The 25,757-nt window shown below is 41.2% G+C and overlaps 1 protein-coding gene and 1 long non-coding RNA gene across 3 annotated transcripts in view; one reads left to right on the top strand and one right to left on the bottom strand.

The window, feature by feature from the left end:
- LOC109616353 overlaps positions 1-18,448 on the bottom strand; it is a 23,580-nt gene extending 5,132 nt beyond the window's left edge. The window contains exons 1-3 of the long non-coding RNA XR_004576404.1: positions 18,273-18,448; positions 9,071-9,404; positions 8,845-8,946 (exon numbers count right to left, since the gene is read on the bottom strand). This is a non-coding gene — a long non-coding RNA (uncharacterized LOC109616353). The remainder of the gene's footprint in view (positions 1-8,844; positions 8,947-9,070; positions 9,405-18,272) is intronic.
- On the top strand, positions 9,326-25,757 carry nags (N-acetylglutamate synthase). 2 transcript variants are annotated; one of them, XM_010863888.3, is made up of 10 exons: positions 9,326-9,416; positions 9,587-11,802; positions 12,002-12,072; positions 18,765-19,042; positions 19,155-19,368; positions 19,779-19,959; positions 22,065-22,104; positions 22,248-22,379; positions 22,506-22,688; positions 24,395-25,757. In XM_010863888.3, the coding sequence occupies exons 2-10, from the start codon at positions 11,475-11,477 to the stop codon at positions 24,567-24,569; spliced, it is 1,602 nt and encodes a 533-aa protein (XP_010862190.2). In that variant the 5' UTR covers positions 9,326-9,416; positions 9,587-11,474; the 3' UTR covers positions 24,570-25,757. The 2 variants fall into 2 exon arrangements, with proteins under 2 accessions (XP_010862190.2, XP_010862189.2); XM_010863887.5 differs by lacking the exons at positions 9,326-9,416; positions 9,587-11,802; positions 12,002-12,072 and adding an exon at positions 17,083-17,963.

The following is a 25,757-nucleotide window of genomic DNA, read 5'->3' as shown; positions in this document are numbered from 1 at the left end:
AACTCACGTAGGGCTGGCGTGCGTACGTTTTTGAGTGCCTGAGCTAAAAGTGGCAACCTAACCTCACACTGTTGTAGTAAAGCCTGGCCAAGAAAACAGATTGACGGGGATGGGGAAAAACAGTGTACTCCTATAGGCCTATCTAATATGACATTATTGCTACATTTTGCCTCTGCCAGCTCAACAGAGCTTGACAGAAAAAGGTTGTTTGATTGAGGGGAGGATCAGTCCTGTTGACTGTTTTGGGGGTACCTGTTGATCACTGGAGGCTGGTGAACCTTAATAAAAGAACAATGGGCTCATATTAAAGTCTGGACTGGAGTTAATGGAATGGAGTTAAACAGATTACACTCAGCATGAGACACCCGTCCAGTTCCTCCATTTCAACCATTTATATGGACCCATTCTCCTCACTTAACCTTCACCTGCCTCCACTGCTGCTGTTAATTTGTTTTCTGATTTTGTTTGCAATATTTGTTCATTATAAACGGTAAATATTATGAAATCCAGGGCTTATGGTGTACTTCGCATCATGGGTCATTTACCAGTGAATACATTTTTAGATCTTTCTAGAGTACACTGAATTGACAGATAAAATGTAAAACCGAACATAAACATAGCAAGCAACGATTATCAGTTTTTTGTCTTGTAAAGCCACCTGGGGGTGAGGTACTGAATAGAACCTCCACAGAGACGTATGGACCATGACAATCATCAAAGGATTGCGCTCTCATGTGGAGGTGAAGCGTAAGTGCAGTGGCACTAAACTAAACTCCCAGGGGCAATGGACTTTATATCAGGGGTGCAAACCCATCAGGGGTGAAAAAGATGCACCCCCCACCAAGGATATTATAGTTTTGCATTTTTTATTAGTTTTTATTTTTATTTCGTTTTGACTTTTTGTTTACAAATTCAGTTTAGTTTTAATTAGTTTTTTAAAGTGTTTGTGAGGGGCAAGATTCAAAAAGGTCAGAAAAAGTATTGTGTAATAATAACTCAACAAAAACGATGTTGTTTAGGGGCAAAGTGTTATGATATGTATAGCACTAGTTTTGTTATGACCATTGCCAAGAGCATAATTAGATAAAACTCTAAATGCAGATGAAGTTTTTAGCCATCTGATCGCTATTTAGTAGATTTGCTTTAATGTTTTGAAAAAAGTATCTGAAAGGGATAGTTAAAATAATTCCTTCGTTAATAATGTAACACAGAACTCACGCCTTCACAAAATATACACATTTAACACCCGTCTAGAGGCCTACCAAATTCACACCCCATGGAAATTCCTTTGCCGTACCAAAAATCTAACGTTACACATCTTCTAAACAGAATTCACACTCTATACAAATACCACAGCTGTACAATTTTCACACCCTATTCCTAATTTATACAATAGCCTTCTGCCTACTCATCTGGATTGAAGCAGCAAACATTCAGTGTAAAAGTGAAAATGACATAACATTATTTAATATTTGAATCACAGCTTAGTGTTTTGACATCGACAACCCAAGTGCATTTTACCTCAAACTTGCGACTAGTTAACTTTCTAAAGAAGGCGCAATCGCTTCTCGGGTAGACATTAACACACTGACAAAATTATATTCAGAATTAAAATATATTTGTATACCACTTTTTAATGTGTGATTGTGTAAAGGTGTTATCTGCGTCTTGTGAGCAACATTAAAGAAACACTTCCGGGTCATGAAAATCTGGAATTTTTCAAAATAAAAGAGACCAACGAATTACTTAAAAACGGAGATAAATTGAGTTTATTAATTGTTTGAGAACATGTAACTCTCAAAACATTGACAACAATTCACATATGATCATATTTAAGAGTAATTTCGATAAAAAGTGGGTGTTAGTGGGTGTTAAAACACGTCCCAAGGGTAAAATTCAGACAATGCCAATGACAGAATATGGAATACATATTGCCTCATAACTAATAAACTATTGAATATTCCACAGAGAATGCAGTGTAGGAAATGTCCAGGAGAATGTGTAGAGTAAGACAAACCTGTCTAATCATGGGGAACAGTGTGCTACATCTAGCAACACAATATTTCCACACCCTCTTTTTCCACAATGCAACTCAATGGATATGAAATACATATTGGCCTATAAAAAAAAACTATTCTACACGCCACGGTGAATGTATTGTAGGAAATGTTCAGGAGACTCTATAGAATGATTATATGCAAAGAAATCAAGGGGCACTCTGTATTTGCAATTGTTGCTGGTGTTTTACTCCACCCATTCCATTGGCCACAATGCAACTCAATGGATATGAAATACATATTGGCCTATAAAAAAAAAAACTATTCTACACGCCGCGGTGAATGTATTAAACACATTCCAAATAGCTGAATAGCCTTTAGATCCATTATTCCTTTTGTTAATGGAGGTGATTATCACCACTTGGTGATTACTTAACAATTCAGCCAATGATCTAATGTAGTTGTCAATTACTTATATTAACTGGCCATTAGCCTGCTGTCTTTGCTTGGATCAGCTTACATTTGTTCTGAATCACTGTTAATTTTTTTTAAGAGGCTTTGTTTCTTCATCAAGTTGGCAATTTCTTCTCAGTTTGTTTGTTTTGCTGTTTGATTCATGTTGGTATGCATATGTTGTTAATTTTATTTGCCTGAGCAAAATTCTGATTGATTGAAGGATTTTTATAGCCAAATGCCAAATCAATACACACAGCTTCTCCTTATTGGCTTATTTAGATTATTTACAATAAAACTCTTAAAAAGTATTCATAGCAATATTCCCAGAGAGGTCTTTAAAGCACCATGGACATCTCTATGTTAACAAATTTATAGCATATGGCTGCCCTGAATGTTGGTCGCGTATGGCCAAAACCCAGGTCTTCATTCTCACATTACTGACTTATTTTGACCGGGGATACCATCTGAGTACAGTTGAGTTGGTCTGAGTGCTAACTTCCTCTAAGAAACAAAACAGAAAAGTGTTTTGCCCTTCCAGGACCAACATTTTGCAGTCCTGTAGTATATTTGTCTCCAAGCAAATGTTCTCGTTCTAGACAGACGGAAATAATATTGACTTTTCAGTCATGACAGGAATGTCATGACCGCAAAGAATTGGCCACATTCGTAATACAATGCCCATCCTAAGCATCATAAACTCTAAGACAGCCAAGACGGAAGGAGATCAACTTGGGTAAAAGGTTGAGTAACTGGTTTGATTAACTATATGTACTGTGTACCCTATCCTGTTATGATTTAGTACATCATCTTTTATATTGCATGTTGTTTGATGTAAGTTTGGAGTTGTAATGCCCCATATTAGTTGTATTTAGATAAAACCTAACAGCCCACATTCAGAATTTACTTTGAAGGTTTTAGGATGCACATATTTTCAAATAATTATATTTAGATTTTTTAAAAATTTAATTATTGGGATAAATCTCTAACTTTCTTTCCTTTTAATTTGTCCTGGTCATTGGTAATTCTCATCTCCGTGCCTTAGTGGATAACATTGTCCCCATGCCAAATCAGATTGATTCCACTGGTCGATCTACCATGGCTTTTGGCTTCATGTCCACTACTGGAGCAAGAGTTTCACATCGGATGGCAGATGTTTGTGGGGAGGTGTTACCCAGAGGCCTCGTCCCAGTCATAGTATGTCTGATCATTCCTGGTAACAACCTTGAAGCCAGCCCATCCATCTCCCAGGCAATTACCAAGAACTGCTGGCCCTGGAGTATGAAACCCAAGCATGGGATCTGGATGTGACTTACGGATTGGAGACGTCCAGGGCCTTCCAGGCCCTATGAGCAGTGGCTAAAAAGATTCATTTGAGCAATGATTTTGAGATGCCAATTATGGCTACCCTGATCAAGGACACTTTGTTTAAGGAAATACAGGTAATCGATTCAACTAGACCTCGTTGTGCTGGGGTTCAAACTCCTCTTTGCAGATCTTCTCCAAGTCATTAAGGTTTCGAGGCTGACATTTGGCAACTCAAACCTTCAGCTCCTTTCACAGATTTTCTATGGGATAAAGGTCTGGAGACTGACTAGGTCACTCCAGGACCTTAATGTGCTTTTTCTTGAGCCACTCCTTTGTTGCCTTGGCCATGTGTTTTGGGTAATTGTCAGGCTGGAACACCCAGACAAAACCCATTTTCAATGCCCTGGCTGAGAGAAGGAGGTTCTCACCCATGATTTGACGGTACATGGCCCCATCCATCGTCCCTTTGATGCGGTGAAGTTATCCTGTTCCCTTAGCAGAAAAACACCCCCAAAACATAATGTTTCCACCTCCATGTTTGATGATGGGGATGGTGTTTTGGGGTCATAGGCAACATTCCTCCTCCTCCAAACACGGCAAGTTGAGTTGATGCCAAAGAGCACGATTTTGGTCTCATCTGACCACAACATTCCTCCTCCTCCAAACACGGCAAGTTGAGTTGATGCCAAAGAGCTCGATTTTGGTCTCATCTGACCACAACATTCCTCCTCCTCCAAACACGGCAAGTTGAGTTGATGCCAAAGAGCTCGATTTTGGTCTCATCTGACCACAACACTTTCACCCAGTTCTCCTCTGAATCATTCAGATGTTCAATGGCACACTTCAGACAGGCTTGTACATATGCTTTCTTGAGCAGGGGGACCTTGGGGTCGCTGCAGGATTTCAGTTCTACACAGTGTAGTGTGTTACCAATTGTTTTCTTGGTGACTATGGTCCCAGCTGCCTTGAGATCATTGACAAGATCCTCCCGTGTAGTTCTGGGCTGATTCCTCACTGTTCTCCTGATCATTGCAACTCCACGAGGTGAGATCTTGCATGGAGCCCTAGACCAAGGGAGATTGACAGTTCTTTTGTGTTTCTTCCATTTGCGAATAATCGCACCAACTGTTGTCACCTTCCACACCAAGCTGCTTGGTGATGGTCTTGTAGCCCATTCCAGCCTTGTGTATGTCTACAATCTTGTCCCTGACATCCTTGGACAGCTCTTTGGTCTTGGCCATGGTGGAGACCTTGGAATCTGATTGATTGATTGCTTCTGTGGACAGGTGTCTTTTGTACAAAATCAGCAGGGGATGAAATATTTTCTTTCCTCACTGTCTCATTTAAAACATGTATCTTTCAATATAAGGACAAATACATATTATTTTTACAAATTAAGCTAAGGCTGGAATGTAGTTGCAATAACATATAACCTTCTAATAAGTTGACTTATTCTAGTACGTAATAGTTGGATATTGGTTATGATTTGACTCTGTTGTAAAAATGTGTTTGCTAATCTAAAAGGTATAAAACTGTAAATGGTCTTATGGACTCCCCTACATCTCTAAAGGTGGTACAACAGGTTAATGACCAGTTAATATATGTCATGGACAACAACATTAGATCGTTGGCTGAATTGTTAGGTAATCACCAAGTGGTGATAATCACCTCCATTAACAAAAAGAATAATGGATCTAAAGGCTTTTCATCTATTTGGAATGTGGCCAATGGAATGGGTGGAGTAAAACACCAGCAACAATTGCAAATACAGAGTCCCCCTTGATTTCTTTGCATATAATCATTCTATAGAGTCTCCTGAACATTTCCTACAATACATTCACCGCGGCGTGTAGAATAGTTTTTTTTTATAGGCCAATATGTATTTCATATCCATTGAGTTGCATTGTGGCCAATGGAATGGGTGGAGTAAAACACCAGCAACAATTGCAAATACAGAGTGCCCCTTGATTTCTTTGCATACAATTACTCTATCCACCTTCCTTGACATTTCCTACAATACATTCACCGCGGCGTGTAGAATAGTTTTTTTTTTATAGGCCAATATGTATTTCATATCCATTGAGTTGCATTGTGGCCAATGGAATGGGTGGAGTAAAACACCAGCAACAATTGCAAATACAGAGTGCCCCTTGATTTCTTTGCATATAATCATTCTATAGAGTCTCCTGAACATTTCCTACAATACATTCACCGCGGCGTATAGAACAGTTTTTTTTTATAGGCCAATATATATTTCATATCCATTGAGTTACATTGTGGCCAATAGGATCTAGGATGGGTGGAGTAAAACACCAGCAACAATTGCAAATACATAGTGCCCCTTGATTTCTTTGCATATAATTATTCTATAGAGTCTCCTGAACATTTCCTAGAGTACATTTTTACAATATACACTAAGCAAAGTGTCAAAATAGATACATTTAATATTATTAAAATCGCGTTTTACCGCGGACTTCTATTTTGAAGGCAAAATCCGAAAACCGGAAGTTTTATTGTTGCTACGGAATCTCTAATGTTGCCTGCATGACGCTAATGAAGGTGTTCACCAACCTTTCGCGAACTTGCTTCAACGTCATGGAGACGCGGTGTGCACGGAGGGGAGGGGTGTGTGTATGTGAGTGACAGAGACCGAGGGAGAGCAGGGAAAGGAAACACAGCTGAGCGAATACTCTGCGTGTTTTAAATAGCGTTAAAAAAGGAAAGACATTGACAAAGACGAAAACTAAGAACATTTACTCTATCATTTTATTTTAGTTAGTTTTGTTTTTGTTAACCACACATTACAGTTTTAGTTAGTTCTCGTTTTTTTGTAATGCCTCGTTTTAATTTTTATTTCAGTTAACGACAATGTTTTTCACACCTAGTTTTTCGTTCGTTTTCGTTAACGATTATAACCTTGCCCCCCACCCGCCCGCGAGGCGGAAATTTAGACGAGTTACTACGTCCCATTCGGTCACATATACTGGATGGAATATTGCCTTCCTATACTTTAAACAGCACGTAATTCGGCAAGTATGCACTGTGCGATTCGGCATTCTGCCCTTAACTGTTAAATGCTGTCAAAGAAATCGCTTTCCGGGAGGTTGGATATGATTTGCGGCCGTCTGGGAGACGCATTAAAAATGCGGGAGACTCCCGGCACTTCAGGGAGAGTTGGGGTGGCTGCATTATGATTGGCACTTCTCCATTACCTTGCAGGCAACACTGCACGGGTTAGATACATGCTTGCGGTCCTGTCCCGTGCTGGTGAATCGAAATGCGCCATAGCCAACTTAGCTAGCTTAGGAAGCTACAACAAACCTACGTTGACAAGGTAACCTTACCACCCGCATAATTACTTCAATTACAGGTTGCTTACTGTGAGTGTGTTCATAGCTAGCCGCCCGAAGCAGCAAAATGATATTCAGAGTTTGGGGCACGAGACGGTCTGTCCAGCAACAGCCAGTTTAGCAGGAAAAGCACGAGAGCAGGCAGTAAGATTCTTCTAGCTCGAGCATTATGTGATGACACGGGGTGGAGGGGTTATCCATAGAGTGAAGTGGATTCACGAAACGAAATATTGTATTTCTCCTCGCAGATGACCTAGATCAGACATAGACCAGACCCCCCCCCCGTCTGTTATTGCTGATCTACAATTCACGTGGATCTACAAAAATCTCACAAGAAACTGAAGAATATTCCGTAGCGAGCCCACGCACATTTCATAGATCTCACATCTGTATTCTAACTGACGACTCTGGACACATTTTATATTTATTATAAATTTAATTAATTCATTTTGTCATCTTTCAGATTGTTGTTTTAGACTTCCCACACTGAAGAGTAACAGATATAAGGACTGTTTTCCCCCACAGGCTGTACAGTGTATAAATCTACACATTGATTTTAATAATGCATACTTTGTACATTAGCATAACCATAGTCAGTTTGTTTATTTATTCTTCAACTGTAGCCAATTGTATTTTAAATCTGGTTTGTACATTTTATACTGTCTCTGTTACAGTTGATCCCTGATTGCTCAACACTGTTTTTCCAACTGTGACAAGAAAAAGACTGATTGATCATTTGAAGCAACTGCAGATTGAAAACAAATGCAATCAAGAGTAATTTTAAATGTCCCCACGTAATTCAAAATTCAATGTACAGTCTAAACTATGGATTGTTAACCCATGAAATTAGAGCTCACCAAATTAAGTGAATAAAGATTTTGGTTGTATTGAAGAAACTAACATCATATGTTACTATCCATCTTTAATGGTCTGGGTTTTGGTGCTGATTAAATACCAGTTTGGTATAAGATGGAGGAATTTGTTTGAAATCAGTATTATAGTGAGGTCTCTGAGTATTTCAAATCTGTATGAAAAGTGTCAAAATAGTGGATATTGGAAACTATGAATGCACATCTAACAACTAAATAACAAAAGCAACCTTTCATTGCTTAATGATCATAAATGAATGGTTTATAAATACGAGTTATCAAATATATATTTTCGTGCTTTAATGTTTCTTTTGTAGTATGTTTTCGTTATTAACGTTACCATGGCAGTCGTAAAGAACGTATGTGATTACGTCACGCTGTTCTTCAACACAGAACCTCTCTTGTCATTAAGCGCCATCTAGCGGTTGTGTCATAAAACACATCGTCAATGTTGATTGTTGCATCAATTATTAGTATTTCTAATTGGAACTCTTTGAGTTCCTGTTAAATATTGCATTCAAACTCATTTCTACCGTTCGTAGATGGATAATCTCTGACACAAGGAAGGCCTTCATGAAAAAGTGAGTGAGACCCCAACACAATATGAAACATAATAAATAGATAAGGCTAGACAGCACAGAGAGAGAACTGTAGAAACATGACCCATGCAATTGAAATTTATCATGTAGATTTCAAGAAATGGCAGAAGGGACCTCATTGAGCTGGTGAGGAACAGTAAATACATAACACTGTGATAGACTGTACAAAGTCACTGTACAAAATCAGTTGTGTACCTTTGTTAAGACTGCTACTAATGCTAACATCAGACGGTCTCTGTGTGTACAGATGTTGAAGGTAAAAGCTCACCATAGACTCCTTGAGATCGAGCAGGGAGTTTGTAGAGAGCTGAGCATTACACAATGTCAACATCACCAGTCTCCAGTGGAGGTATAATCATGTCATAATTTCCTATAATACAGGACACCACTGTTACCATCCACAAAAACTGTTTATGAACTTGTTATTTAGATTAGGATTATTATTAACCATTCACTTCATAAAGAACACTATGAACTAATGTGTCATTCCTTACCTTCCATTTCAAGGTAACCATGGAGGGCCAGCAGCTCCTGACCAGCAAGCCCAAGCCATCGGTTCCTTCTCATGAGCCTCTGGGCTCTACGGCTCTGATGAGTGCTGATGTTGCAGGTGGCCTGTCAGAGAAACAGGCCAAACCTGAGATGAGGTCAGAGGAGATGCTCCAGATGAAGCCCCGCTGTCAAACTCGGGGAGAGGTCCTGGGTAGCCTGGTGGACAATGTGACTCATGGAGAAGACCACAAGAAGGAGGATGAGGTCCTTGTGGCAAAACCAATCCCCACTCCCACCTTATCCACAGCAACAGATGTAAGAGAGGTCCAGGAGAGCCTGGTGGACAAGGTCAGACTGAGTGTTCTAGCAGTACATTAGTACTAGACCTCTCCATTTGGTTAACATTTACATTAAAGCATGCTATACAAGATGTATGATAGAGTGCTTTAAAGTATAGTAAAATCCTTTGAGAGGTAAACAGAGCTAACATTACCAAGCCTTTTTTCTTCCACATTAAGGAGAAGACGGTTGACGTTCTTGACCTGAGCATTTCTCCAAGGATCCAAAAGGCCCTCAGAGACATTGAGGCCATGGTGACCTCCAGAATGAAGACTACGGTCATGCCAAAGCAGCTTGTGGTACTTGGTTCCACCACCAAGCACATTGTCACTCAGGTACTGTCTCACTTAGACTTCCTCCTGAAAGGCTGGTTGGTCTATTTGGAGACAGCAGCTATCGTGGACGACACCCCAGCTCTTCTGTGGTCTATTCCCTGGGTTCAAGTCATGGAGGAGGAGCTGTCTAACTTCCAGTGCATTGATTCCTATGAAGTGACCAAGGCTGTCATCAATGACCTGGATCAGGTGCTAGGCTCCAAACCACTGTTGGGAGAACTGGGTATAGGCTCACAGAGTTTGACCTGGTACATTGTTCATCTTGTTGGTCTGTCCATTGCTAAAAGAGTACCTGACGTTCACGCTGTCAAACAAGAGGAGAGACATTAGCCAGCATATGCTGAACATCTGTCCTCTACCAGCTAAATTTCATCAGCGGAGAATTATTAGGTGACTTTGTGGTAAAGTTTATGCTTCAACTTCACCCAAGAACAGACCTGGCTCCAAGGAGCTCAACCAGCAGGCTCTGCTCTTACTGGCAGTTAAAATGGCCTCAGTTGCATTTAACATCTTGAGGAAGATACCAGGTGTTTCTGTGGATGAACAGCTGTGTGCCCCCATCTGCAATATGAGACAGACGGTATTCCACATGCAGAGTGCCTTGGTCCAAAGGTTCGGCACAACAAACTTGGTTGCTAATAAGGATCCGCTGGTTATTTCCACCATACCCCAGGCCATCTGTGAGGGAATCTTGATTGTATACAAGGGCATCACTTTAACCCATCCACTTCATGTCCCCGGCCCACAGCGTCCAATAGCCAAGAGCTATGAAGAGGCTCTGGAGACAAAGCTGTTAGCAGTAACTCTACCCGAGGACCTGAAAAAGACTATCTACCATCATTATGGGTCCCGGGTCGGGAAACCGCCACTTTTCCAGAAAGCTTTTCCACCTCTGACTAGCCTCGATAAGTTTGAGTACATCCAGCGTGTTACTCCGCCTCTCTCCTCCAAAAGTGTCACAGTGTGGATCCATCCTAAATACTTCTTTGGGGACGACGATGACGAGGAGGAGATAACACGGTCCCTAACAACCCTCTGGCTCTTAATGTCAGCCAGGCTGCCTTTTTAGACCAGTTTCCACTAACCGACGTATTCCAATCCACCACAACAGACTTCACTGACTGCAAATCAACCCCTAGGTATGTGCCAGTCATGGTCAAAGTGCAAAAAGAGGTTATGACAGATAACTCAGATGAGGCTAGTGGTAACTCGTTTGACCAGGCTCTGAGGGAGGCAGAGAGAAACAAACCAAAGATTACTATTGTTCCTCTGTAACGTGTGGCGGTAGTGGAGGAACCAGGCGCAGGCGAATATACTCGATGTAGTTGTATTTAATGAAAAAACTAACACCGAGCATACAAAAAACAAACTCAAAGGGGCTGAATCTGTAAACAGCAAACCACTCACCAGTTACATGTAGCATACTGACAGCAAACAACAACAATCGACAAATGTGGGGAGCAGAGGGGAAACATTTAAACACATACTAACGAGATGATTGGGACCTGGTGTGAGTAGCTGAAGACGTGACACGAAGACAAGTCCGGGATGTGTTTGTGGAGTGATGGGAACTGGAGGTGTACGGGACAGTGGCACCGATCCTCACCGCACCGTGACACTCTGGTACTAGTCAGGAGCATCTTTAATGATGCATTCTTGACCTGGAAATATGTGTCGCATGACGTCGGTCTTTGCAATGATATGGTTGATCACATCCACATAAAAATTCAGAATGAGGCACTTAAGTACAAGGACCATAGTGTTCAAATCCACACTGAACAAACTTGAGGAGGATCCAAAGATGATGAAACGCTTTGTTATGAACTGCAGTCAATCTTTTGGGATGAAATACTTGAATATCGTCAGGGAACATAGAGAAATGAAAGCCCAGCTGCACCCAGACAAGCTGTCTCTGCTGGTCAGTGACCTCATGGTTGGGGAGATTATGGCTCATCTGAGGCCTACCTTGACCTTCTCCAAGGACATTAAGGAGGGGGACAACCGGACGTACTGCATTAATGTCCCGGTCAAAAGAGATACCAGCTTCCCAGATGATGCAGGTAGAATAACACTGTTACTGTTGGTGTGTTACATTAATAACCAGGCCTAGTCTAATGAAAATAACACACAGCACAATGTTCTTTCATTAACAACTGTACCACAATATCCATTGTCAATCACATGGCTAGGCAACAGTCAGCTGAAGTTCAATAAGTTAATTTCCATTTGTAATATTCTACTGTATGTTGTCATCAACAGACAAGACCACTCTGGAGCTTCGTATTGAGAAAGCTAGTGCTGACCGAATGAAGGAACTTCTCATCCCATCTGTAAGTTCCACTGTATTCTGTATCACATCATCCATAGATAATATCAGTCAGTTTGAATATGGTCAGCCCAAAAACCTGTGGGGACTGGTTCTGTGGTTGGTTGAAATTAAAAGACATCATTTTAAAAGAGAGTGGAGGTTTTCAGAAAATACTGTCACAAGGAGCAGTTAGAGTCTGACACATAAACCAAATGAATTGATGGACACAGATTAGACTGCCTCCGACCTCAAACACACAAACCAAATTAACGAATATACACTCATTTACAACATAGCCTTCCTCAAATCACACACAAATCCAATGGATTTATACAGTACACACGTTTAAAACTGAGACATCCTCTGAACCACAACCTTTTTTCACTGTTATTTATAAAAAAAATATTGAAAACAACTCCTCTGTCTTTGTGCTGTTGTAATACTTTTAATATTCAGATTGATATTACTTCATAGTATTATCAATTTTGACAGACTATATACTACAAATGTACGGTTTCTATGAACAATACAAAGTATAACATTAGTCCTCTTGCCCACGTACTTAAACATCAAACTGTTATTCATTTGGAATGCCACGACCACCTCTTCACTTTGAGGTGACTCACATGTTTTACCCCACATGTGCCCTGGTACGCTTTATTCAGTACCCGTTCTCTCAAAAATACATCATGATGAAACCTAGAAAATGGTACCAGACTAGCCCCTGTACATAATTACATGTAATTACATAAAGAATAGCTACTGTAGTTGCAATTGATGCTATTACAATATCAACACATACGAGCGCCTGTTATCACTTTGGAAACCCGCATAGGAGTCCATATGCGGTTGCTTGTTTTTAAAAAAAATTATTTATTGAGACCGAGGTCTCATTTACAGTTGCCCTGTATTACAACAACGAACAATAAAAACATGAATAAGAAAAGATTCAGTCAGACACTTTAAAATGTGCCATGGACACGGTGTCCTTCAGCCAAAGGTCATCCTGCAGGTCATTCCAGGTTTGAGGGGAACAGAAGGAGAAGGACGTTGTACCTATCATAGACTTGGCCCGGGGTACCTTCGAGAACTATCCAATCTTGCGATCGTGTCTAAGAGCTCTTTGTCAGTATAATTTTGGAGGTAAGATCATTTGGAGGTTTCTGCAGGACGGCCTTATAAACAAACAGTAAAAAGTGTATTGCCCTCCTGGATTGCAAGGAATCCCAACCAACAGCAGTATATAAAGACAGTGGTGTGTATAAAGCACTGTGCACTGCAATACACACTAAAACTGGTCCTATGAACAAAAAAAAGCCCTCCTGTTCTCCAGTCATTACCTGTATAAAAGACACCTTTCCACACAATCAAACAGACTCCAACCTCTCCACAATGGCCAAGACCAGAGAGCTGTGTTTTGACATCAGGGATAAAATTGTAGACCTGCTCAAGGCTGGGATGGGCTACAGGACAATAGGCAAGCAGCTTGGTAAGAAGGCAACAAATGTTGGTGCAATTATTAGAAAATGGAAGACGTTCAAGATGACGGTCAATCTCCCTCGGTCTGGCGCTCCATGCAAGATCTCACCTCGTGGGGCATCAATGATCACGAGGAAGGTGAGGGATCAGCCCAGAACTACACCACAGGACCTGGTCAATGACCTGAAGAGAGCTGGGACCATAGTCTCAAAGAAAACCAATAGTAACACACTACGCCGTCATGGATTGAAATCCTGCAGTGCACACAAGGTCCCCCTGCTCAAGTCAGCGCATGTCCAGGCCCGTCTGAAGTTTGCCAATGACCATCTGGATGATCCGGAGGAGGAATGGGAGAAGGTCATGTGGTCTGATGAGACAAAAATATAGCTTTTTGGTCTAAACTCCACTCGCTGTGGAGGAAAAAAAAGGGTGAGTACAACCCCAAGAACACCATCCTAACCGTGAAGCATGGAGGTGGGAACATCATTCTTTGGGGATGCTTATCTGGAAAGGGGACGACTGCATCGTATTGAGTGGAGGATGGATGGGGCCATGTATCGCAAGATCTTGGCCAACAACCTCCTTCCCTCAGTAAGAGCATTGAAGAGGGGTCGTGGCTGGGTCTTCCAGCATGACAACGACCCGAAACACACAGCCAGGGCAACTAAGGAGTGGCTCCGTAAGAAGCATCTCAAGGTCCTGGAGTGGCCTAGCCAGTCTCCAGACCTGAACCCAATAGAAAATCTTTGGAGGGAGCTGAAAGTCTGTATTGCCCAGCGACAGCCCCGAAACCTGAAGGATCTGGAGAAGGTCTGTATGGAGGAGTGGGCCAAAATCCCTGCTGCAGTGTGTGAAAACCTGGTCAAGAACTACAGGAAACATATGATCTCTGTAATTGCAAACAAAGTTTTCTGTACCAAATATTAAGTTCTGCTTTTCTGATGTATCAAATACTTATGTCATGCAATAAAATGCAAATTAATTACTTAAAAATCATACAATGTGATTTTCTGGATTTTTGTTTTAGATTCCGTCACTCACAGTTTAAGAGTACCTATACAGACTACATGCTTTGTAAGTGGGAAAACCTGCAAAACTGGCAGTGTATCAAATAATTGTTCTCCCCCCTGTAAGCAATCTAGATGATGGTATGAATAAATAGAGCAACAGGTAAGATCACAGGTGTTTTGGAAGAATGGATGACAACATCACAGAGAGAGGCAGATGAAGAATAAGGGGAGGTGGACGAGGCAGGGGCTGAGCAATAAGACATTTGTGACACTGTACTTGATCATGTTTTTGTACATGATGTGACAATGAGGGAAGCTGAATAAGAGTACAGCCAAAGCTGAGACGTTTCACTGCTGCATCAACTGACTGGACTTTCAGAAATACATCAACTGTAAACTATTCTGACTGCTGTGCCTGGTTGTGCAGTTGATCTGCATTCTACCTAAAGACTCTGGACACAACCCCCCTATATACACTCACCTAAAGGATTATTAGGAACACCATACTAATACTGTGTTTGACCCCCTTTTGCCTTCAGAACTGCCTTAATTCTACGTGGCATTGATTCAACAAGGTGCTGAAAGAATTCTTTAGAAATGTTGGCCCATATTGAAAGGATAGCATCTTGCAGTTGATGGAGATTTGTGGGATGCACAGCAAGGGCACGAAGCTCCCGTTCCACCACATCCCAAAGATGCTCTATTGGGTTGAGATCTGGTGACTGTGGGGGCCATTTCAGTACAGTGAACTCATTGTCATGTTCAAGAAACCAATTTGAAATGATTTGAGCTTTGTGACATGGTCCATTATCCTGCTGGAAGTAGCCATCAGAGGATGGGTACATGGTGGTCATAAAGGGATGGACATGGTCAGAAACAATGCTCAGGTAGGCCGTGGCATTTAAACGATGCCCAATTGGCACTAAGGGGCCTAAAGTGTGCCAAGAAAACATCCCCCACACCATTACACCACCACCACCAGCCTGCACAGTTGTAACAAGGCATGATGGATCCATGTTCTCATTCTGTTTATGCCAAATTCTGACTCTACCATCTGAATGTCTCAACAGAAATCGAGACTCATCAGACCAGGCAACATTCTTCCAGTCTTCAACTGTCCAATTTTGGTGAGCTCGTGCAAATTGTAGCCTCTTTTTCCTATTTGTAGTGGAGATGAGTGGTACCCGGTGGGGTCTTCTGCTGTTGTAGCCCATCCGCCTCAAGGTTGTGCGTGTTGTGGCTTCACAAATGCTTTGCTGCATACCTTGGTTGTAACGAGTGGTTATTTGAGTCAAAGTTGCTCTCTTATCAGCTTGAATCAGTCGGCCCATTCTCCTCTGACCTCTAGCATCAACAAGGCATTTTCGCCCACAGGACTGCCGCATACTGGTGTTTTTCCTTTTTCACACCATTCTTTGTAAACCCTAGAAATGGTTGTGCGGGAAAATCCCAGTAACTGAGCAGATTGTGAAATACTCAGACCGGCCCGTCTGGCACCAACAACCATGCCATGCTCAAAATTGCTTAAATCACCTTTCTTTCCCATTCTGACATTCAGTTTGGAGTTCAGGAGATTGTCTTGACCAGGACCACACCCCTAAATGCATTGAAGCAACTGCCATGTGATTGGTTGATTAGATAATTGCATTAATGAGAAATTGAACAGGTGTTCCTAATAATCCTTAAGGTGAGTGTATATATACTGAAATGATCTGTATTCTACCTAAAGACTCTGGACACAACCCACCTATATATATTGACATGATCTGTATTCTACCTAAAGACACTGGACACAACCCATCTACAGTTAGTTCCATAAATAATTGGACACAATTTATTTTTTGGTTGTTTACCGAAATATATACAAGTTACAGTTAATTAAAGTGTTGGCTTGCATGGCTTCCAATGGCACTGGGTCACTAGTGTTTATTGATGATGTGACAAAAGAGAAGCAACTGGATGAATTCTGAAGTGTATAGGGATAATTTGTCTGCTCCGATTCAGCCAAATTCAGCGAAGCTGATTGGACAGCACTTCAATTAACTGATGGACAGTGACCCAAAACATACAGCGAAAGCACCCCAGGAGGTTTTTTAAGGCAAAGAAGTGAAATATTCTGCAGTGGCCAAGTCAATCACCTGATCTCAACCTGATCGAGCATTCATTTCACTTACTGAAGACAAAACTCAAGGTAGAAAGACCCACGAACAAACAACTGAAGATAGCTGCAGTAAAGGCAAAGTTGCACAAATGTGGAAACCCAGCGTTCTAGACTTCCAGCAGTGATAGCCAGCAGAGGATTCTCGACAAAGTATTACAAATTAACATTTTATTTATGATTTGTCCCATTACATTTGAGCCCCTGAAATAAGTGGACTGTGTTTGAAAATGGTTGCAATGCCTAAACGTTTCATACGATATTTAGTTCAACCCCTTGAATTAAAGCTGAAAGTCAGCACTTCAATTGCATCTCAGTTGTTTCATTTCAAATCTATTGGTGGCGTACAGAACCAAAATTCTGAAAATAGTGTCAGTGTCCAAATATTTCCAGACCTGACTGTATATTTATTTTTTTACCTGATCTGGAAAAAGGTCTAAGCGGCACAGGAGTCAATGCCAAACGCAATAATATTTTTTCCCATTTACAAATCCTATTTTTATTTGTGAGTTGTGATTAATATACGCAGGGACTTTCTAGTTATATTTACGAATATTGAGACACATTTAACTCCATACCCCGGTTCTCAAATTAACCAAAGCATGTACATGCAGAACCCTGAAGCATCGGCAGGTAATAAAAGGAAGTCGTCAGGGTTCCATTCGGTTCGGTCCACGCAATTTAACTTCCCGAGTTTAGTCTGCTCAGCGAAGAAGAGTGGTCTCCATGGCAACCACGTGGGAGGCAGTAGCCACGCCTTACGAGTATCCAGGAATTAGACCCTCCCTCCGCTGTCCACCGCGGGTTAAAATCCTGTAGCTAGTGGATGTTGGTGACACACGAATTACAAGAGGTCTAGAAGCAGTTCCACTACCAAACTATATTTCTGAACCTGAAAACATGGCTAAAGTTAACAGTGGGACCTCCAGTTGCAGAGCTATGGTCATGGCCGGCAAATACTTTGCAAACCCCTTACCGGGGCTTGCCCCAAGCACAAGTCACCAGCGGATGTTAAAAATTCAACGCCGTTTGGGAAGTTCACAAGCGGCAGGCAAGGGAGGCAAAACCCCGGCTTTGGCCCAGCAAGAGTTTCCTAGTTCTTTTTCTGCTTCTGATCGACATGTTCTTTCAAATCGCACATTAATTTATCGGGATGTGAAGGCTTTCCTTAATGAAATAGGCGGAGACCCTCGAGAGGCTCGGTACTGGTTGACCCAATTTCAGAAAGCAAACTTGGCGCAATCACCGGCATTTGCAGTTCTAGAGGTAAGTGGCTAGTCAGGCTAATGCTACGGTAACTGCGTGCTAGGGAATGAATTAACTATCGTCGGGAATAGCAGAATCACTCATGCCACTGGTTTATAAACAACGGACATCACAATGCTTAGAGCTGTTGTAGTTATTTAGTAATTTCGTTTAGTATTGTAGTTATTTAGTTAAAATGCTGATTCCCTTTTTGTAATCAGCATTTTAACTTTCTGCGGAGTGGATACTGTACTACACAAAAACGTTGGAAGCGAAACTACTGCTGAGGGCAAAATCACAGCTGTTAGTCTCGTCAAGTTGATAGCATACCTCGTCTTTATGGTCTGTACTAGGAATGTAGCTCGTCAAATGCAGTCTGGAAATTTCGAAACTACATGTTGGAAGGGATGGTAAAATGTATACCACTGCACTGCAGATTCACCAATTCCGAAGAATTTCGTAACAGGTCGAATTCGCATTATTTTAATCTCACCCGGCACAGCCAGGAGAGGAATGGCCACCCGAACCCGGCTCCTCTAGGTTACGTAATAGTTTTCTAACCTTTTAAAGACGTTTTCCTTGCCACTGTACATTAATTTCTTGTTATTACTTGCTCTTTGCGGTTTTAGGCTGAGTATCTGTAAAATTAGTTTGTGACAACTGGTGATGTAAAAATTACTTAGAAATATGATTGATTATAATTTAATTGTCACACAATCAATCAAACATGATGAAATCTTGCCCCAGCAGTTCTTGCCATGGCTGGGCAATTACAATGTCTAGCATTTCTTTACACTCATTTGAAATGTATCTTTATGTCAGGTTGACAAATCTGTGTTTGAGAGCCGAGAGATGGTGCAGAGTCTGGCCTTCGGACTCTCTTTCCTGCAGCGGATGGACATGAAGCCAGTGGTGGTGATGGGGCTGTCACGGCCTAGGGTTGATGACGCACCAGACGGGTCCACTTCAAACTCCAGGGCTGATATCGTTCAGCAGTGCCAGATCCTGACAGAGGTCCTACAGCACCACTCAGCTAGTGTAATTCCTTTCTTCAGTGCAGAGGCCTTGCTGCTGGTTCAGGACCCCCCCCAAGGCAGCAGGTCAGCTCCTCCACACAGTGCCAAACCGATTCCCTTGAATAATCACTCGTCTCTTTGCCTTTCTGACTTTTGCGGGGGTTGGACTAACGACGGCCCCCGTTTTCACTGTCAGTGCAGGGTCCTCCATTGCGGTGGACAAAGGCCTTCTCCAGTGGAGCCTGGACTGCGGCGCCATCCCCCTGGTGTGCCCTGTGGGGAGGGATAGCGCTGGCCGCTCTGTGGCTCTGGACTCTGTTGACGTCACGGCTGCCATCTCCAAGGTCCTGCAGCCACTCAAAGTCATGTTCCTGAACAGCCATGGGGGCCTCTGCAGCGAGAGCCACAAGGTGCGGGTACTTTAAGTGGGGCCCTTTGGGGTTGGTACAGTGGGATAAGTCTCCTCAGTGAAGATGTTTCTGATATGGGCACTATGTATTAAGGAACTGAGCACATTCTGTTCTTTGAAAGTAATTTATCATTTCACATTAAAGGTTAACTTTTAGTTAACCCTTTTCCCTTATTAAGCCCTCCATTCAAAGCGTTTTTTTTGCAGGAATTAGTCACAACTTTCTTATTGGTTAAGGAAGGCCAAGTTGGATGGAATGTTCCAACAAAACTTCCCCAGATTGGTGTGGAAGCAAGATTAGATCTTATTTAACTAATTGTCATGCTTGTTGTGGATCCTTGGCTATTACTTACACCAGTGTTACTTTTTGACATAATAAAAAGATGTGCCACTTTCTTCACAATATGCCAGGCATTGGACTTAGTGTCTCTACCCGGTGATCTTCCCGGCCTGTCAGGCGCGCCGTGGCTGAGCTTGGCGGAGCGCCGGCGGGTGGTCACCATCGCCCAGCTCCTAAACCAGCTGCCCTGCGAGTCCTCTGCAGTCATCACATCTGCCAGAACGCTACTTACTGAGCTTTTCAGCCACAAGGGTGAGGGACATGTCCGTGTTTACTTTCAGCTATCCAGGTTGACTCTCTGTCAGTAGGTTGAGTCTCTTCTAAGAGGGACATTTTCAACATAACGTGTGCTTAAATGTTAACTACAACAACCTTAAACTCCAACTAAAGTTTCTACTTATACATAAAGCAGGTGTGGAAGGTACAGTGGGAATAAGAGCTCATAACATGTACATATTATTAGGTACAGTGAGAATAAGAGCTCATAGCATTAAAATGTCATTGTCCACTGTATATTTAATTTGATTAGATTCATTTTATCATTGAACAAGTACAGTGCAAACGAAATGCAATTAACTTCTAACCAGAAATCCAAATAGGAGAGGGCAGAAAATGTGTGTCAAGTATGTTCAAGTGGGATGTATAGATGTGCAATGAAGGCAAATGCAAGTACAAATGGCAATTCTAAATGTGCAGTGAAGGCAAATTGAAGGTGCAAGTTGGCATGTGCAACTGAAATGCAGGGATAGCAGTAATGAGTTTCCTGAGGTATACATGTACATGTAACAAATGTATATCATAGTATTACAATTATACAATTAGATGATATTTAAAGACCTGTTGTTGAGGGCAGAGAACTGGAGTTTTTATATATTTTGTCAAATTGGACATGGGCGGCACAGGCTGTTGTCGGTGTACTTCAGGCTCAACTTCAGCTATAAACAAAAAATAGCTGTCTGTTATAGGATTCTCTGAATTGTCTTACCTTTCCTTATTCCTCCTACTGTACATGCATGTGAATTTTAATGTTAAAGCATAGTAGTGGTATTTTAGCATACTATTTTACATTGTTTACTCTATTGGTTATTTAACAAAAGGAGTTTAGAATTGAACAGCTTCGTAAAACATCTGCAACGTGCACTTCATAAAACCCTTTATTTGTGTTATTACTACTATCAAGTTGATTGAAAGAGAACATTAAGTAAGATGGGGGGCGAGCACTTGCATTTATCCTGAAATATGTTTAATTAAATAAATCACAATAATAGTTGTCAGGTGAATGATTATCATAATAGTTGTTAGTTACAGCCCTAAATGGGAGACACTCTCCAATAAACTCCATTACCTACAATGGATAAACACTGTTGTCCTGTCCTGCGTAGTGGCTATACCTAGAAGGTTCTGTAGTTTTAGACAAAAAATAATAAACTTTCTCTTGTCAGCATTTAAATGTAACTTCTGCTGACAGAGCTGAGCCTGGCCAATAGTATCGGCAGACTGCAGGTATTCGAAGTCCTTTTTTACTGTAGCTATACAACAATAAATACTGGATCTCAAGAGTATTTTCCCCTCTTTGTCTTTTTCACATGTTATTGTGTTGCAAAATCAAATCAAAATAGATTTAATTAGTTTTTGTCACTGATCAAAACAAGTCTGTATTGTCAAAGTTAATAAATAAAAACTGCAAGTTCAAAATAAATTAGATATATAAAACACAAAATAATTGATTGCATTAAATTAAAATTGCCTGGTGAAGGCAATTAGTGACTTTAATTGATACTGGTTCAGCCTTCTTACTTCATTAATCGCCAATTAGTTCTGAAGTAATTTAACTGGAAAGCTAGCTCTTAATTAGGAACTTTCCTAAACTTGTGAACACTGCTGAACCCAGCCTAGTGGGTCACGCCAGCAGCTGGTGTCGTGTGCATGGCATCCACGAGTATCTGTGACACCTTGAATCCAATCCGGGGTCAGGTTTAGGGTCATGTGATGTGTATTCTGAGAAGAGACCTTAGCACAGCAGATACCAAAATGGATGGTTTTTAAAATGTATTTATTGACCAGAAGGTGGCTCCATTTCTTTATTGTACAACACAAGGGCGGAATGCAGATTTACACAGCGCTGATCCTTTACTAACCCAACAGATTAGATCAGGGCTTCTCAAATCAGTTTTAGAATAAGCCTGTAATGTAACACAATGTGGAGAAAGTGAAGGGGTCTGCATACTTCCAAATGCAGTGTGACACAGCGCAATAATCCTTGGGTAGTACCCTTGTCAAGCTAGTCCACCCTGCACATCGAATATTAGTATGGCTGTCTTTGAGAGAGAATTTTTCAACACTTGTTCTTTTGTCAGGTTCTGGCACCCTGTTCAAGAACGGAGACCCCATTCACAGGTGAGTATTTCACTCTTCTCTGTCCGATTCCAATCTTGCTTTTGACGTCAGTGGAAAAAATGTATCCAAGGTTCCGGTTTGGTGAGTGTGAACTAAAATTATATTAGAAAAAAAAAAAAAAACCCCGAACTCTCCATGTGCAGATATAGCAGTCTGGATGGGATCGACCTGGACCGCCTACTGTCCCTGATCAACACCTCATTTGGGAAGACCCTGAGGGAGGATTACATTGATTCGCTGAAAGGACGCCTCCACTCCATCTATCTGTCTGAAGGGTAATACATACACACACTTCCTTCCTTATTCCCTTTTGATACATGGGTACGCACAGAGTGGGAATGATGCAGGGTGGGCTCTGCAAGCACTCGAGTGGAGACACCGCAGCACGTTATCTCCCGCAGGTACAGTGCGGCTGCCATCATCACCAGGGAGGCAGTGAGCAGCGCCACGCCCTACCTGGACAAGTTTGTCGTGAGTGGCAGTAAGCAGGGCCAAGGCACCAGTCAGATCCTGTGGGAGTGTATCAAGCAGGACCTAGGCAAGCTCTTCTGGAGGTCGCGCGCCACCAACCACATCAACCCCTGGTAAGAGGAACACGACTGTGTTGGCGACACGAGACATATGGACTTGTCTGGTTTTCCACTCAGCTGTTTATTAACCCAACAAGTTCTACTTCCTCCCATATGTACAGTGGATATAAAAAGTCTACACACCTCTGTTAAAATGCCAGGTTCTTGTGATGTAAAATAATTAAATAAAGATAAATCATGTCAGAACTTTTTCCACCTTTAATGTGACCTACAACGCGAACAATTCAATTGAAAAACAAACTGAAATCTTTGAGGGGGGAAATGTAAAAAACTCAAAGTAACCTGGATGCATGTGTGCACACCCTTAAACTAATACTTTGTTGAAGCATCTTTTCATTTTATTACAGCACTGTCTTTTTGGGTAGGAGTCTATTAGCATGGCACATCTTGACATGGCAATATTTGCCCACTCTTTGCAAAAGCGCTCTAAATCTGTCAGATGCTGCCACCATCATGCTTCACTGTGGGTATGGTGTTCTTTGGGTGATGTCCAGTGCTGTTTTTGCACCAAACATACCTTTTGGAATTATGGCCAAAAAGTTCAACCTTGGTTTCATCAGACCATAACACATTTTCCCAAGTGCTTTTGGGGGACTTGATTTTTGTTTTTGCCAACTTCAGCCGGGCTTGGATATTGTTGTCACATGTAGTACACAGCCAGTACTTGCCAGAAATTCTGGCAGTTCCTTTAATGTTGGAAGCCTCCTTGACCAGTTTTCTTCTCATCTTTCATAAATTTCTGAGGGACGTCCAGTTCTTGGTAATGTCTCTATTGTGCCATAGTTTTTCCACTTGATGATGACTCTTCACTGTGTTCCATGGTATATCTAATGCTTTGGAAATGATTTTGTACCCTTCTCCTGACTGATATCTTTCAACAATGAGATCCCTCTGATGCTTTGGAAGCTCTCTGTGGACCATGGCTTTTGCTCTGAGAAAAATCCTACTAGAACAGCTGGACTTTATTTGTGATTAATCAGTGACTTTAAATGATGGCAGGTGTGTAATGACTTCTATTTAACATGAGTTTGAATGTGATTGGTTAATTCTGAACACAGCCGCATTCCCAGTTATAAGAGGGTGTGCACACTTATGCAACCAGGTTATTGTAAGGTTTTTATTCTTCATTTTTCCCCCTCGAAGATTCCAGTTTGTTTTTCAATGAATTGTTCACATTACAGGTGATATTAAAAGTAGAAAAAGTTCTGACATGATCACAAGAACCTGGCATTTTCACAGGGGTGTGTAGACTTTTTATATCCACTGTACATAAATCTAATCAACACATGTTCTAATAAAACATTTGACAAATCTGAACTTTGCAGAAAATCCAACTGAAATTGGAGCTTTGAATGCTGTACATTACAAAGGGAACATTATTGGACCATGAATACATTCTTAAGACCATTCAGAATAATTACATTTTTTTATTAAATTGATTCATTTTTCTACATTCAGTCATTTATCTGGCCACTTTCTCAAACTGTACATGTCCATTCGCTTTCACTAAACAAACTATTGCCTCACAGTTTAGCCCAGGTATTAATTTAAATAACATCACTGCTGCTACAAAAGCCATATTGGAAGCCTGCTGGAACCGAAATACTTTTTTCTGAAATACTCGTCTGGGGGTGCACCTGAACCGAAAAACTGTTGTGTACAAGCTGTTTAATGCTTGCCCCCCCCCCCCCCCCCCGTAGGTACTTTAAGCATTGCGACGGAAGCTTCGTCAACGGCAGCTGGATCGTCTTCTGGTTTGGCCTCCCAGATATCCGGGAGTCCTACGAGCTTGTGGAGTACGCCAAACGTGTTCCTGACTCCTTCCTTGGTCCAATAAAAGAGGGAACGCCAGAGCAGCCACCTCCAGGATCCTGAACTCAACATTCCCACTTCACGTCTGAAGGGTCGCAGAAGAGCAAGCTAAAAGAAGCAGTTCTACCCATTGACACACTGCGTGTTGATTAATCTGTTGTGGCATTACTAGACGTTTTTAGGGCGTGGAGCAGTAGGTTGTTAGTTTTTAGTGTCAGGGAACCCTTTGGCTTAGATTAGCGGTTAGATTTGAATCTGGCAGAATTGTCTTCCCACATTCATCCTTCTTTGGCTGATGAAGGTTTGTTAGGTGGAAAATAATCTGTCTCTGGTTTCATCTTCCTCATAGCTGAGTTGATTTTACTACTGCCTTTGAGGTAAATCCTTACATGCTGGTAACTTGCACTTTGTGTACTTAGCAATGTCAGTGGGCGATATGACAGTTGCAAGCAGATTTTAAGTTATGATTTCTCCCTCCCCAATTTTAAGAATTTCATAAGATGTTATTTTAATTTATTCTGAATTTTAAAGAGTGACTTCCGTTTTTTTTTATTAGTTATTTTATTAGTATTTTTTTTCTATTTAACCATTTCAGAAAACCTTAAATACTAAGACATCGATATGGTGCTTTTATCTGACAGTGTTTACAATTCAATGGCTGGGAGATGTTTCATTGTAAATTACCATTTCATACTGGATTCATTTATTAGCAACTTTGTCTTTATACTATACATCAAATGTTAGGTTTCTACATTCATGGGAAAAACTTGACTCTTAACAAGAATGGCACTGTGGTAGGACCACAGTGCAATATGCAAAAAGAAGCTCCCCTTTCATGTGGCAGATCTCTGTTAAAATGTGAAAAATTACCTATCATGATGATTGAATTAAAATGGGGCGTTATGCTTTTAGCAATTCAGAGAACTCAAGCTGGGTGATTTCATAAACACTAACATTCTGAAAGTTTACAAAATGCATATTTTTTGCAATAGTTGAGATGTATAAACACAATAACCATTGTTCAATTATAATTTTTTTGTGAAATGAAAGTTTACACATTGACACACAGATGAGCAGTGTTCTGTCATATCTATGAATGCCTTATTCACTGCAACAAACCAACGTAACATGGAGCAGCTTTTTAGGGATGTTATGCTCATCAGATCGATAGTGGGTATAGGATGTCAAATCCCTCTTGCAAAATGTTCACCTTTTGATGCTTACAGGCCAAAATAAAAACACAAAATCTGA

This window comes from Esox lucius, chromosome 11 (genome assembly GCF_011004845.1).
Source record: "Esox lucius isolate fEsoLuc1 chromosome 11, fEsoLuc1.pri, whole genome shotgun sequence".
NCBI classification, from domain to species: Eukaryota; Metazoa; Chordata; class Actinopteri; order Esociformes; family Esocidae; genus Esox; species Esox lucius.
The sequence above is the reverse complement of the archived record's forward strand: the minus strand, read 5'-3'. Positions and strand labels throughout refer to the sequence as shown.